Source organism: Spermophilus citellus (assembly GCF_964194105.1).
Source record: "Spermophilus citellus genome assembly, chromosome: 6".
Classification (NCBI taxonomy): Eukaryota; Metazoa; Chordata; class Mammalia; order Rodentia; family Sciuridae; genus Spermophilus; species Spermophilus citellus.
In genome coordinates this window covers 72583414-72598842 of record NC_138187.1, presented here as the reverse complement: position 1 = coordinate 72598842, position 15429 = coordinate 72583414, and the positions used below count along the sequence as shown (strand labels likewise).

The 15429-nt window shown below is 39.5% G+C and overlaps 1 protein-coding gene across 7 annotated transcripts in view; it reads left to right on the top strand.

Annotated features, from left to right (window-relative positions):
• The first annotated feature begins 678 nt into the window (after positions 1 to 678).
• The window catches only part of NMT2 (N-myristoyltransferase 2), a 44601-nt gene continuing 29850 nt past the window's right edge, over positions 679 to 15429 (top strand). For 3 of the 7 annotated variants that reach the window (XM_081300421.1, XM_081300418.1, XM_081300419.1), the window contains exon 1: positions 701 to 873. In XM_081300421.1, coding sequence (XP_081156547.1) covers positions 846 to 873 — 28 coding nt within the window. In that variant the 5' untranslated portion in view covers positions 701 to 845. Of the gene's footprint in view, positions 874 to 15429 lie in introns of all 7 variants that reach the window. The other 4 variants (XM_081300416.1, XM_081300417.1, XM_081300415.1 and 1 more) reach the window with 3 other exon arrangements.

The window sequence follows — 15429 nt, the reverse complement described above, 5'->3', positions numbered from 1 at the left end:
CTGAAACTGTGTCCCCATTTCCCTCAAGATATTTGTTCTGGTCTCAAACGACTGTATTCAGCCCAAAAGGGACAGCTCCAGATTTTTTTCGAGTTTTATGGTTGTGAGAATGGTTGGAACAGGGAGGTGGGAAGTTGAAGGCAGTCTGGTATGACTTTGACTTTGGTTTTACAATAGACAGATATAGGTACATGAAATGGACGTTTTTAAAAACAAATGCGTGCGACGGGGCGGGAAGAGCTTCTGGAAGTCACTGGCCTAGGCATGCCTACTCCTTTGCAAAATTCACTGCCAAAGCCGAAGCGCTCCGAAACAGGCGGAGATGTAAAATCGAGTGGCTTGTGTTCCCAAAACGTGGGTGCACAGCACAGTCTACACGTTGTGGCCTAGAGAATCGAGGCTAGGTCAGAGGAGAGGCTCAGGCTCTGCGGTGCAGAGCCGGCCGGCTCCTCACAGCCTCGGGCTGGGAGTCCCCCAGCTCCATCAACCCTCCCCCAAACTCCCGCGCGGCGGGGCGGGGGAAAACCCGCGTCCTCTGGCGGGTCGAGGTGGGAGTGGCGATGCTGAGCTGTGGGCGGTGAAGGAGGGCGGGGTCAGGCGGGGAGGCAGGGCGGGCCCGGCGGGGTGGGCGGGGCGAGCGCGGAGCCTGACTCCGGACTCGGAGCACGACGGCGGGCGGCACTAGAGGGAGCTGCCGCCGCGCCCGCCCCGCCGTGCCGCGCCCGCCGCTCCGAGCGCCGCCTCCTCAGTCCGCGCCGCCGCGATGGCGGAGGACAGCGAGTCTGCGGCCAGCCAGCAGAGCCTGGAGCTGGACGACCAGGACACGTGCGGGATAGACGGGGACAATGAGGAAGAGACTGAGCACGCCAAAGGGTAGGAGGCGGCGCGCGGGCGCCACCCGGAACGACTGGGCGGAAACCTCACGCGCCTCGGGTCGCCGTTCGGGCTTGTTTCCCCGGGGTGTGGGGCCCCTCAGTGGCTCAGCTCCGCGGTAATTTCGCCCAGGCTCGAGACTATTGTGAAGTCCAGGTTGCTGGGCTCGCAGGAGAGAGGAGGCCCGGGGTGGGCGGGGAGGCGGGGACCCCGGGCCAGGGACGGCGACGCGGTTGTCACCTGCCGCGCGTCCCCGCCGGCTGGCCTCCGCCCATCCCCGCTGCTGGCTTTGGCCCGGTGGAGGCTGCTCGCTGCCCTTGCCAGCGAGTGACTTTCGGTGGCAACCGAGGAGAAGCGCGACGCCCTTCCCTTTGTGGCGGCGGCGTTCATGACCGTCCGCGGCGCGTGGGATGGAAGTGGTCCTCCCCGTTCCTTGCCAACCTTCCTTGAGTCTTTTCACCCCTCCCCCTCCCCCAACCACCACCAGCCCCAGTGAAGTATTTAGCCGCGAAGCCCACGTGGGGAGTGGAACCGAGGTGTGCCCCTGGCGGTTTCTGGGCTGCTAGCGGCGAACTGCGCAAAGTTCTGCCTCCGCCGCCGGGCAGGGGGCGCCGAAGGGGTCCCGGCCGGGCCGGCTCCTGGGGACACTCAGTTTTGCCACCTTCCAGCGAATCCGCAGAGCTTTGTATAGAGCAGGGCTAACCCCTTGTATCAAGCTCCCATAGACCTGACCGCATCCTGCTTGCAAACCCAGTGTTTGCTCTCCAAAGTCAAATGCACCAAGTGTTTTAATACTTGACCGTGTTTCTTCACCCTTTGCGCTTGCCTTCCTTTCCACCTTCTGACTTGATTTGCGCTTGTGTTGGAGAAAAGATTGCTTCTGGTTAAGGGTGGTATGGAAATTCTTTTAAAGACGCGTGTTCTTTTTTTTTTTTTAATAGATGTTTGTATCATCCGTTTACCCTGTTGGATTCAAATTATGCGCCCGCACAGAGCAGTTATTGCTGCCCTCTTAGAACTGAGATTTTGTGTGAACCGTGGTGACTGTATAAGTGGGACAGCCTAAAAACACGATTAGGGAGGCTTGAGTCACAGATGGCTTATTTATTCAGTTCATGGAGATATTCTTTAAATGATTGATGATTGAAAGTGTATTTGCATTCTATTTAAAGTCTACTGTAAGATTTATTTAAGAAAGGAACTCTTATTGACCTTTAGTGCGTTAGAAAATATTAAATGACAGATTAAGAAAAAGAAAAGCTGACTACATGTATCTTCCATTGGCAAGCTGCTTTTTTTTTTTTTAAACAGCGAACACTTCAGTGGCAGCTGCAAGTACTGAATGTTATCATTCAAGTCTAGAAAAATTTTTAAAGAGAGGGAAGGAAATTGTACAGAAATCTGAGCCTGTATTCTCTTTATGCAGTGATAGAAATTTGCCTATGATAGATAGCTGAATAAAATATGTTTCTGAAACAATAGCTCTGTTTCCAGAAATGGTTCCAGATGTAAGCTGATGGATTACTCGCATAAGTTCAGCTCCTCTTATCTTCCTGAGGAGAACTTGAATACTGTACCCCCCCCCCCCCCCCCGCCATAATTTCTGTATATTCTTCTTTGTTTGATATTCTGGGTTAGGAATTTTATTAGGGTTTCATCACTTACACAGTGCAGAATGTTCATGGTACAGAGAATTACTCATCTGTGTGCCCATTGATCTGGGACTGTTACTGGACACCTTGCTGGTAGGCTGTGTGAAGTTCCCAGAATAACACCCAAAGGCATCTTGGAGCCCTCTTCAGAGATTTCCAGTTTTGTATCAACATGTTAATTAGGTGTTAGCATGGTTAATCAAAATCTAGAGATGCCCCATGGACTGAAATGTTTTAACCAAAAGCAGGTAATGTGATAATAACTTCTAGTGCAAAACGATTAATATAATGGATTTATTTTAGTCTTTTAACATGTAAGAAGATTTGTAAAACTCCAAGTGGCTGCTCTTGTTGGATTGCTTTTTTGGATTTGAATTTAGACAGTATGTGCCAGATTTGGGGAGTGATTGTGTTTGATTTGGCTCCTGCATTGATGATACTGCTCAGTAGAAACCTAGACTTTTCTGTTTTTTTTTTTTTTTAAGTAGTTCAAGTTTGTAAATGTTAAAATTTCAGAGTCCTCTTTTCTATACTTAGCCTCTTCATTCTCTACCACTTTAAATAAGCAACAAACAATGAGTCTTTAGAGGAATGAGTAGGTTAATGCTTCACCTTTAAAAGACAGATTGTCACTCTGAGGCCAATTGGTGGTGGTCAGTGCACAGAGTGGTAATTTACAGTAGTTTCCTTGTGGCCTGAAAGATTTAATTCATCCCCATCATTCAGGGTAATGTATTTGCTAGTTATTTTAACACATTGAGTTGAAACTATAGCCTCAGATAAAAGAAAAATACTCAGTGAGATTATTATTTTGCATTAAAATCTAAATACTACTGTGTATGCTTTTATTTTCATAGGATTTTATGGACTAAAAAGAGTATTTCATTTTATGGATAATGATGAAACTACATGAATGAAATATGAGATATTTTGTGTTTCATTAAAAAGCAGTAGCATAAATATTATAAAATTCTTGAATCTTATTACCTTTATGTCTTATTTTTGTGGAAAATTTGCTCGCTTTTAACTTTTTGGTTCATTCAAGTATAGATGTAGCATATACTATGAAAATTTCATGAATTCCCAAAAAAATGGGAAAGAGGAGAGATTATCAATTTCAGTTAGTGAGACTGTATTCGGAGAAATATAGTAATATTTTTGAACAATATGCAGCAAATTAGAAATAGGCTAATAGGGGCTGGGGATGTGGCTCAAGTGGTAGCGCTCGCCTGGAATGTGTGCGGCCCCGGGTTCGATCCTCAGCACCACATACAAACAAAGATGTTGTGTCTGCCGAAAACTAAAAAATAAATATTAAAAAAAATTCTCTTTCTCTCTCTTAAAAAAAAAAAAAAGAAATAGGCTAATAGATGATTACCTAGAAAGATTGTATTACTGGTTTGAAGGTGTGATTTACAATTGGATAAAAATAAGGAGGTCTTAGTGAAGAACTTGAGGGAGCCTGAAAAATTTCAAGCACATTAAAAGTTCTAAGGTAGTCTTGTTTATACTGTTATTTCCTTACAAAAACTTTCTACATAGATCAAAATTAGCTTCAGTCCACCTTCCTATATGAATTATTAGAAATAGGTTCAAGTGACTGAAAATAACTGCTAAAGTTGTCTGGAAGAGGTTACCTGAAGGATGAATTTCATAGGAACTTTTACATTTGGGTTTGAGATTAGGTAGATAATCAAGAATCTTTAATATTTTAACCCTGTGCTTTTTCTTGATGTGTTTATGTCTTCTGTTATTTTTTTTCTGAAGGAATTTGGGAAACGGTTGAGGACTGGGTAAATTGTTGGGAGCATTGGCTAAAACTTGCTATCTTCTAGCCACATCCATGTGTATCTTCTCCATTTGTGAACAACATCTGATAGGGGTCGAAATCTCCACCCCACAAGCACAGTCATTTCTAGGGTTGAAATACAGTCACATAGTTGGTCTCCAAATAAAATTGATGTTTAAGTTGATAACAAAACCGGTTGCCAACATTAACTTTTAGAATGTATATATTCTACACAAATTGATGTTTTTCTTTTTTTTTTTTTTCCATTCAGAGTTTCTCTCTTAGTATAGTCTGTGGGGAAATACCAACAATATTTATGTAGGGAATAAAAATAAACATGTGTATGTGTTGGCAGATAAGTGACTAAGTCCCTGAGGTAGATGTGATAATGTGATATAATTTTAGTATGTGAGAGTTAAGATTCTTTTTTTTTGGTACCAGGGATTGAACCCAGGAGTACTTAATCACTGAACGACATCCCCAACCACTTTTTATATATTATTTAGAGACAGGTCTCCCTGAGTTACTTAGGGCCTCACTAAATTGCCAAGGCTGACTTTGAACTCTTGATCCTCTTGCCTCGGCCTTCCAAGCTGCTGGGATTACAGGCATGTGCCACCACACCCGGTGAGAGTTAAGACATTTTTAATGATATTTTTTTTTCTCAGAAAAATTAAAGATCTGGTACATGACAAAGATGAAAGCTTTGTAATTCTTATTACACAGAGTATGACCTCTCTTTTACCATCCCCCCAAAAAACTGAAATTACTCTGGGCAGCATATCTAACTTAATTTATTGTTGAGACTGACTATGGAAACTTCCCCTTAGTTACATGGATTCAGTGGGAATGTCCAGAAACATAACTCTCAATAGAGTTTTCTTTTCTTGGGAAATTTATAACATAATTCAAAATTACCCTTTCTGAAATTTGTTCTATTATCAGCTACAAGAATCGAAATGGAAAGATGTATTAAAAGCCCTTGCCCACGGGACCTCCTCAGTTCAATAAATAGTTTTAAATGATCAAATATCAGTTTAAACTTGTGTCTGAGATAGTGATATCATCCTTTGGCTCAGAACAGACTCTCTTCCCTGCCCCCATGGTGGCTAAAATACAGAAAATATCTAAGTATAGGACATGTACCTTGCCAGCTTTGTTAATTAGCACCAGGATATACTATAAATCTATACTAGTTAAAATCAATTTGTTTTAACAGAACTAAAGTTCTGTTCCAAGTTCAAGAAAGGAGACAGGTTGTTATTCCATTTAAAAATATGTTAATCACTTTTACTTGTAATAAGAGTAAAAATATGCTTATTAAAAAATTCAAACAATAAAGTATACAGTGAATGAAAGTCCTTGGTTTTCCTAGAAATTCCTAGAAATGCCAGTTTAACGGTTTAATTAACTCACAAGTGGGTGTATGTGATTAACATGAATAAAATCATACTTCCATATGTTCCTTCATTACCTTGTATTTTTCACTATTACTGTTGTCAGCTAGAACTTTCTGGAATAATAGAAATGTCCAGTTTGGTAGTCATTAACCACCTGGGGCTGTTAACCACTTAAGATGGTGTGACTGAGGAACAGTTTATTTGAAATTAATTTAAATTTAAACACCCCTGTGTGATTGGTGGCTATCATATTAGACAGCTTATATCATATCCTGCCTGTGAATTTTCCATTACACTAAAAATATTTCTTTATTGTCTTTTGCAGGAAATGTTAAATTTTCATTCTTCCTTTTTTTTTTTTTAATTCTGGGGCTTATCTTTAACATTTTGAATAAGCATGTATTTAATCCATATTTCCCTATCAGTGTCAAAAATTAGCCATATTCTAAAACACTATATAATCTTACAAGACACAAATGTGTAGGAGGTTTTGCTTTCATTTCCTAGGTTTTATTGAAATAACCTGGAATTTTAGTTCCATGTGACTTCTTTAATATCTATTCTTGTGTCCCTAAAAATGTTCTTTTTAACTATTTTGTTAATATCACATCTGTGTTAAAATCTTTTTGGACTTTCCTGACAGTTTTCCTGTTGTTATCACTTACCACTCTTCCTTATAAAACACATTCTTTCCTTTATTTGCTTTCTAATTTAATTGTTTTTGCTTTTTCTTGTTTTCTTCCTTTTTGCAGTATTGGAGATTGAAGGCAGGGTTTCACATGAACCAGGCAAACACTGAACTACATCCCCAGCTCTTCATTTTTTTTTTTTTTTTTTTTTTTGAGACAGGGTCTCTCTAAATTGCCCAGGCTGGCCTCAAACTTACCATCCTCCTGCTGCATCCTCCAAAATCATTGGGATCCTTGGCATGCACCAACACATCCAGCTTAATTTTTTTTTCTTATGTTGGATGTGGCTAGTTCTTACATGTATGAAGGTTCTGTTTCTTGCACATAAAAACCATAGATTGGACGTGCATGTAATTCTATAATAATTGTTCTCCCCTCCATCCATCCTTTTTCCTTCCTTCCCTCCCTCCCTCCTTTGACCCTGTTTTGCATTGCTGAAGATGGAACCTAGGGCCTTGAAATAGTTAAGACAAGTGCTTGACCGCTGAACTACAGTCCCATCCTAACAATGATTTTTCTTTTAAACTCCACACACATTATTTTTCTATTTTCTGGTGTTTAGTGGTACATAGATTGTTTTCTCTGCCAACCTGCTTCTTTCTTATTTAGGTAACCTTATTCTTTTTGTTTGTTTGTTTGCCTTGTTTTCAGTCTAGAAGCTTCTTATGTTTTATCCCTATCCTGTAACCAAGAGGTTTCCATGCTCTTTTTTTTTTTTTTTTTTTTTTTTTTTTTTTTTTAAAGAGAGAGTGAGAGAAGAGAGGGAGAAAGAGAGAGAATTTTAATATTTATTTTTTAGTTTTCGGCGGACACAACATCTTTGTTTGTATGGGGTGCTGAGGATCTGCTCAGGTCTGCTCAGGCAGACCCTTGTGCTACTGCCAAGGAAGACATGGCTCCTTGAGATAAGTGGCTTGTTGGGGGCCGCATGGCTGATAAGTGAGTAACACACATAAGCTGTTGCTGAATGTGTGTGGAACATCTACACATTAGCTCAAGAAAAAGGAAATTTTATTTAAACATATAATAGGTGATTTCAAAATAAGGAACAGATAGTCCGTTAGAATTAGAGACCCAAGGTTTATTTATCTCTAGCCTCTGCTCCCTTCCTCAGCCCTGTCTCCTCTCCTCAGTGCCTTTGCTCCTTTGGCTTGTTGTGTAGGCAGTTTTGCTCTACTCCGCACTCCTGCCATGATATGCTGCCTCACCAAAGCAACTGAGCCAGTTAAGGACTGAAATCTCCCTTAGTGTTAGCCAAAATAAACCTTTTCCTTTTTTCTTTATAAGTTAGTTATTTCAAATATTTTGTTATAGTGATGGAAAGTTGATTGATAAAGTGGTCAGCAGTTGTTTTCAGAGTAGGATATGGTGGGCACATGGCTGTGGACCAAATTGTGTGTCTTTTCAGATTTATATGTTGAAGCCTAAATCTCCAGTGTGATGGTATTAAGTCTTGAAGGTGGAGCCCTCATGATGGGTTTAGAGATGTAGAGAACAGAGCTCTTGTCTCTCCACCAGAAAAAGATTTGTCACTAGAATCCATCAGTACTGACACCCTGATCTTGAACTTCTAGCTTCCAGTAATATGAGAAACAAATGTCTGTTTTTTAAGCTACTCTGTCAATTGGTATTTTCTAATAACAGCCTGAGCTGAATTAAGACACACCTCCAAATGTGTCTGCAAAGCAAGGACCGGTGTCTACCTGTTTATTCACAGTTCAAGGCCAGCGTCTGCAACTTAATGAGACTGCCTCAAAATTAAAAAAAAAAAGAAAGGACTAGGATTATAGCTCATTAGTAAAGCAACTCTGAATTCAATTCCCAGTATGAAAATAAATAGATAAATATCCTTGCTCCTTGATTAGCTTTGGGACATACAAAAAAGGAAGTAAAAACATGAAAATTTTGTAGGCAAGGGAATTTAGAAATAGCAATCTAATTTAAAAAGCACATCAAAATTTTAACTTTGCTAATACACATTAATATTATTAAATATAACAAAGGTAGTACAATGTTGAAATGAATCTCAGCCATAAAGGATTTTTTTAAACTTATCTAATTTTAGTAAGCTGAGAAAGAACCAGAATTGAGAAAAGCCAGATGCTAGTAGATATCAGCTATTCTATCAGAAAAAAAAAAAAAAACACTTGTGAGCCTGGGTGAAAAAAGCTATTAAAAGTGGGTAACTTTTTACTGATTTGGACTGTCATAAAGGATGTATTTTGCCAAGTTTCTCAAGCCTTTTTTAAATTTGATTTTTCTACTTGTTATGTTCATTTCATTTTTAGGAAGAGTTTTGCTATTGTTGAACAGCTAATGTTCTTAGTCTTTAAGTTACATGTATTGATCTTAAAAAACATTTCTTCTTCTATTCTAATATTGGACTATTTTCAAAGAATGTTGTCACTTCACAAACTAAACTTCATACTAGAATAGTTTCTGGCCAATGTTTGTTGAATACAATTACATTATTAAACATTATCTCTTATCAGAAATGGTTTTTAGGGCTGTGGCTGTGGCTCAGTGGTGGAGTGCTTGCTTAGCATGTGTGGGGCACTGGGTTTGATCCATAGCACTGCATAAAAAACTAAACAAAAAACTTTAAAAAAAAGAAATGGGTTTTTATGTGAAGTAGGCACTAAAATGGATTGATAATAGTGGGATTAATGTAGGAGAAGGCTAATGAGATAGGCCATACTTTCCCATGTTTAGAACTTGGTAAGAGTTTAAATGAACGTGCAATTGGAAGCAAACCAATATCTATGAAAAGAGATTGGTTAACAATACAGACTGGAGGCTACTAGATCCTTTTCCAGCCAGGCTTGAATCCTGGGCTTGCTATTCAGCCTTGGAGAGCTCGCAGCCCCTGATGACAGCTGGAAGGTTGGCTTTCTGCTTTGGATTGTGGTTACACTTGGGGGAAAAAATGAAGAAATAAATAGTGGAATTCCACAGATGAGCCACTGACAAAACAAAAGTCACATGACTTCTTCAAGCACCTGCATTGCAGTTAAAATCCACTATTGAATTGAATGGTTTTGTGATAATCTCGTGATGATGTGATGCAAGGTGGAGACAGATTTGTGGCAAGTACAACTGATAATTTGGGTCATCCTTAGCCGTCTTCCCCAGCTGTGGATATAAATTATCTTTCATCAGCAGGGCAATGCAATGCATCTTGGGGTGACCTTCACTGTTTTTAATAAACTGAACCAAAATCTCCTCATGCTTTTTTTACCCCCTCCCTCCCTCCCCCTCCCTCCCTCCCTCCCTCCCCCTCTCTCTCTCTCTCTCTCTCTCTCTCTCTCTCTCTCTCTCTCTCTTTTTCTTGTGTACTGGGGATTAAACCCAGGGGTGCTCTACCACTGAGCAACATCTCCAGGCCTTTTTTATTTTGAGACAGGCTCTAAGTTGCCCAGGCTGGCCCCAAACTTTTAACTCCCACCTCAGCTGCATCAGTTGCTAGGATTACAGGTGTGCACCACCATGCCTAGCCCTTGTGTTTTCTCTAGTGTAATCTCCTTTCTTCTAGGGAAGTGATGTCCTAACCAGGGCACCAGAGTTGTGCACATGCATATGGTACTAAAGATCTATTGTGATTTGATAGAAGACAATGAAGATTAATGAAAAAATATTTAAAGATTTTGAGTAGGCAGTGCACAAAGAAGATTTAAAAATTGCCAAGAAATACCTAAAAGGATGGTTAGCCAGTAAAAATGTATAAATAAGCGTTACATTACGTAATTACATGGATTTGGGAGCCATATTGGGTGGATTTGAGTCCTGACCCTGACATTATAGCTATGTGACTTTTAGTGGGTTACTTAATCTCTGTATAAGCTATTACAGTTGCTTTTCTAAAAAATGGGAGTAGGGGCTGGGGTTGTGGCTCAGCGGTAGAGCACTCACCTAGCATAGGTTCAATCCTCAGCACCACATAAAAATAAATAAATAAAGGTATTATGCTCAACTACAACTAAAAAAATAAATATTTTAAAAAATGGGAATTATAATAATGGGGCTTATCTCAAAAGTTGCCCAGTTGACAGTGCACAAGGTCAGTATCTATCATGCTTATACTGCCTGCCATGTAGTAAGTGCTCTGAATTGTTAGCTGCTGGGACAGTGATGGTGATGATCGCGGTGGTGATGGAGGTAATGGTGATGGAGGCAGTGGTGATTGAGATAATGGCTCTGATGGTGGTGGTAGCAGTGTGGATTATGGTGGTAGTTGATAATGTTGATGATAATGATGATGGTAATTGGTTGCTTCAGTTTACATTTACCTGGAGTATATAAGTATTTCCTTTCCTCACATTATTCTATTATTAGACTACAGGCTTGTGAAGTCAGTGGATAAAATGCCATCTTTTTAAAAGTTTAGGGCATCCTTTATTGTGAAGTGCTTATTCATATCCTTATCCCATTCCTCGCTCAGTCTTTTTCATATTGATTTTTTTGGTTGATTTCTCATTCATCCAGTAAATATTTATTGAGAAGCTTTAATATGTCGGATGCTAGGAACACAATGAAAAACCCTGTTTTTATGGATCTTATGTTCCAGTTAGAAGGAGACAAAAAATAGCTTTAGCTAGTAATATGTAAGATGAAGAAAATTAAAGTAGGAGGATCGTAATAGCTAACATATATGCAGAATGATTTGTATGTGTTAACTCATTTTATCCTTACATTTTTTTTTTTTCATACTATTTTTTGGGAACTTTATCCTTTTACCCCTGTGGAAACGGAAACACTGAGAGTTAAATAATACGCTTAAAGTAACACAGCTGGGAAATAAGGGAGCCAGATTCAAACCCATCCTAGCTAATGCCTGTGGTCTTGGACAGGATATTATTTTGCCGCTAAACTAGAGATCAAGCATGAAGGGGGAAATAGCTTCTTATATTTTTTAGATATTAGAACTTTGTCGTGTTTTATAAATAACTTGTCTCATTGAGTTGTTTTGAATTTTTGTTTATAATTACTTTGCCATGACTTGTTTCATTTTGATGTAGACAAAAACTATCATATTTATCCTACAGTTGGTACTTCTAGGTCCTCATTTAAGAATTTTTTTCCTTTTCTGAAATTAAAAAGTGATTACTTAGTTCCTTCAGTTCTTCCTTCAGCACATTACTTGAGATATTTACTTCAGTACTATGTGCCAGACACTGTTCTAGGCCTTGGACAGTTGTGAACTAAGTGGGCAAAACTTAGTTTTCATTTTCCAAGTTTGGGTCTTTAACTTATTTGGAATTTGCTTTTGAATATTGTGGGAAAGTAGCAATTATTTTCATTTTTCTCTGATGGGAATTCAATTTCTCTAATGCTTCTGATTGAAAGATTTATGTTTGCACTACTGCTTTTGATGAAATCTTTATTATATACCTGGTTCCTATATATTGAGCTGTTACTGGCATGTCTGTTATAGTTCAGTGATCTTTTTTTCTAGTTCCAGTCTCTGATGGGTATATATTATTTTATTTTATTTCTTAAAAATGTTGTAGTTGTAAAACCATTGTGATTCTTAAGGACAGATCAGAAAATACATTAAAATAGAAGATTACTCATCTGTAATCCCACCATTTTCTTTTTTTCTTTCCCAATACTGGAGATTGAACTCAGGGTTTCACACATGGTAGGCAAATGCTGTATCACTAAGTTATATCTTTAGCCCTAATCTTACCATTTTTCTTTTTGTTGTTGTTTTCAGTTTTGCTTATTTGGTACTGGGGATTAAACTTAGGGGTGCTTTACCTCTAGTTACATCCCAGCCCTTTTTATTATTTATTTTCAGACAGTGTCTTGTAAGTTGTTTAGGGCCTTGCTAAATTTCTGAGGCTGGCCTTAAACTTGCTATCCTCCTGCCTCAGCCTCCTGAGCTGCTGGAATTACAGGTATACACCACTGTACCTGGCCAATCTTACCATTTTCTATGCAGGTAATTGGAAATCAAGAGGGAGAATATTTGTATCAAACCACTGATATTTCCTCTTTTGCCCAGTGAGTGGGGAAGAGCTGAGTGATCATTTATCCTGTAAAGTCTAATATTGCTTCTCATCTTTGGAATTCATATTCTGTTTAAATTGAGCATATTTCATGTGACTCTTAAAGTTAATGTATTAGTTATGATTGGTTGAGCTGTTGTAGACCCTGTGTTAAGTCAGCTTTTGGTCACTGTGACAAAATACCTGAGAAAAACAACCAAAAGAAGGAAAAAGGGGCTGGGGTTGTAGCTCAGTGGTGGAGTGCTTGCCTATCATGCATGAGGCACTGGGTTCGATCCCTGACACCATATAGAAATGAAAAAATAAAATAGAGGTATTGTGTCCATCTACAACTAAAAAAATATTTTAAAAAAAAGAAGGAAAGATTTATTTTCTTGATGGTTTCAATCCAGGGTTGTCTGGCTTCATTGCTTTGGGCCCAAGGTTAGACACACCATCAAGGTGGAATGGTGTAGTGGATCAACACCCTGCTTACCTCCCCCTGGTGGCTGGGAAGGAAAGAGAGAGAGAGGAAGAGGAAGGGACTGGGGATTAGATATAGTCTCCAAAGGCATGACCCTAAGGGCCTACTCCTTTAGTTAGCTCCCACCTCCAAGAGTTTCTGTTTCTTTCCAGCTGTGACTCATTTAGTAGATTAATCCTTTGAAGAGGATAGAGCCCTAGGATCGAATCACTTTCCTAAGACCCCACCTCTGAACACTTCTGCATTGGGAATTATACTTGAGCCTTGGGGGACATTCCAAATTTAAACTACAACACACCCTAATATGTGATTGCTCAATGCAGTGGAGATTTCCTTCTTGTCCATGTAATGGTCTTGAGCATGTGTTCAGGTAATGATGCTTATTTGGTCATTCAGAGACTACATGTCCTTCATTGTGTGCCTCTGCCATCCTTTTAGTATCTTCTCCTACATCTGCACCTAGTTAGTACAAGGGAAAGGAAGAGCTTGGCAAAGTCTACCTCAGGGTTTCCATGCCAACAGGAAGCAGCAAACACCAGTTCTGCTCACTTTTCAGTGACTAGAACTTGGTGACCATACCTGACTGCCAGGGAGCTGGGAATTGTCCAGCTGTGAACCCAGAGAGAAAGGAAAATAGATTTTTTGGAATTCTCCTGGACCAAATGTGAAATGTTTCCATGGCTCTGTTACGTTGGCTCTTGCTTTAAGTCCTGTCCGTAGATTCCATGGATATTTCTTGAAAATTTTCTGGTGTGTCTCATTAAATATTTGATGTTTTCACAGCTGAGAGGGAGTGTATTGGTTTTCACTTGAGGTTTGAATATTCCCAGAGATTCTTCTAGACATGCTGAAGTGTCTGTACTTTTTGAGGCAGCAAAATTGAGAACTTTTCTTTATGGATTTTTCATATGAATGTTGGGGGAACAAGTAATTGGAACTTCTCTTCTTGAAGCTCAAGAGACTTAAAAGAGTGGCATGATTTCTGCAGCTGAATTTCTTTGACTCTGTAATTGGCCTCAAGCACTGAAGTCTGAATCAGACTCTTAATATGATTTCAAAGAAGAATCAACTCCTAAGCAAGAGTTTTCCTTTATTGTCCAGAAGCCTGCTCAACCTCTTTCCCACCCAGGCATTTTGATGTCTTTGTTATGCATCTCTCTCTTCAGAGACCTGGATTCTGGTAGGGAATAGACCCCAACCAGGTGGCTGTAGCCAGCTCTGCAACTGCTCATGCCTCACCACCATCCTGCCATATCCAGGGAAGAGTTTCACTTGTTAAATTTTATTTTAAATTTTTTTTAAAATTTATTTTTGGTACTGGAGATTGAACCCAGGAGCACTTAACCACTGAGCCACATCCCCAGCCCTTTTAAAAATATTTTATTTAGATATAGGGTCTCAACTGAGTTGCTTAGGGTCTCACTATGTTGTTGAGGCTGGCTTTGAACTTGCAATCTTCCTGCCTCAGGCTTCCAAGTTCTGGGATTACAGGTGTGTGCCACCACACCCAGATCACTTGTTAATTTTTAAAAACAGTTTCATTGAAATACACATACCATAGAGTTTATCCATTTAAAGTATATAATTCAGTAGCTTTTAGAATATTTACAGAGTTGTGCAACCATCACCACAATCAAATTATAACATTTCCATCATTCCAGAAAGAAATTCACATCCTTAGCCATCAACCCACTATCCCTCCAGCTCCCCAGCTCCTGGCAACCACAAATCTACCTTCCGTGTTTCTATGGATATGCCTGTTTGGATGTTTTCTGTAAATCCAATAATACATGGCCTTTTACCTAACTGGCATCGTTCACTTACTGTGTTTTCAAGATTCACCTTGTTATAATATGTATAAACATTCGTTTTTAATTGCTAAATAATATTCCATTGCATAGATATACCACATTCCCTTATTCATTCTTCTGGCTATGAACATTTGGTGGAGGAGCCATTAAGAATAAGGCCACTATGTGATACATGCATACCAATGCATACCAGACAGTCCACAATATCCAAGTTATAGAACCAGACTAGGTGCTCATCAATAAGTGAATGGATAAAGAAGTGTGGTATATATACACAATGGAGTTCTACTTAGCCATAAAGAAGGATGAAGTTATGTTACTTACTGGTAAATGGATGGAAGTGCAGAACATCATGCTAAGTGAAATAAGACAGACTCAGAAAGTTAAGGGACAGATGTTTTCTCTCATGCAGAAGCTAGAGAGAAAAAGGGAATTAAAAAAGGAGGATCTCATTAAAATAGATCAGAGTAGAAGTGAGGGCACCAAGGGAGAGGGAGGAGGGACCAATAGAATAGAGGAAGAGGATCAGTGGGAAGGAAGAGGGAGGGAAAGAAGAAATACTGGGGATTGCAATGGAGAAAACTATGTTATATGCATTTATGAATACGTCAAAATAAACCCCCCTATTGTGTATAACTATAATGTACTAAAATACAATGAAAAAAAGAAGGCCATTAGGAATGTTCATATACAAGTTTACTAAATGGGTACATTTTTACTTTCTCTTTGGGAATATCTGGGAGT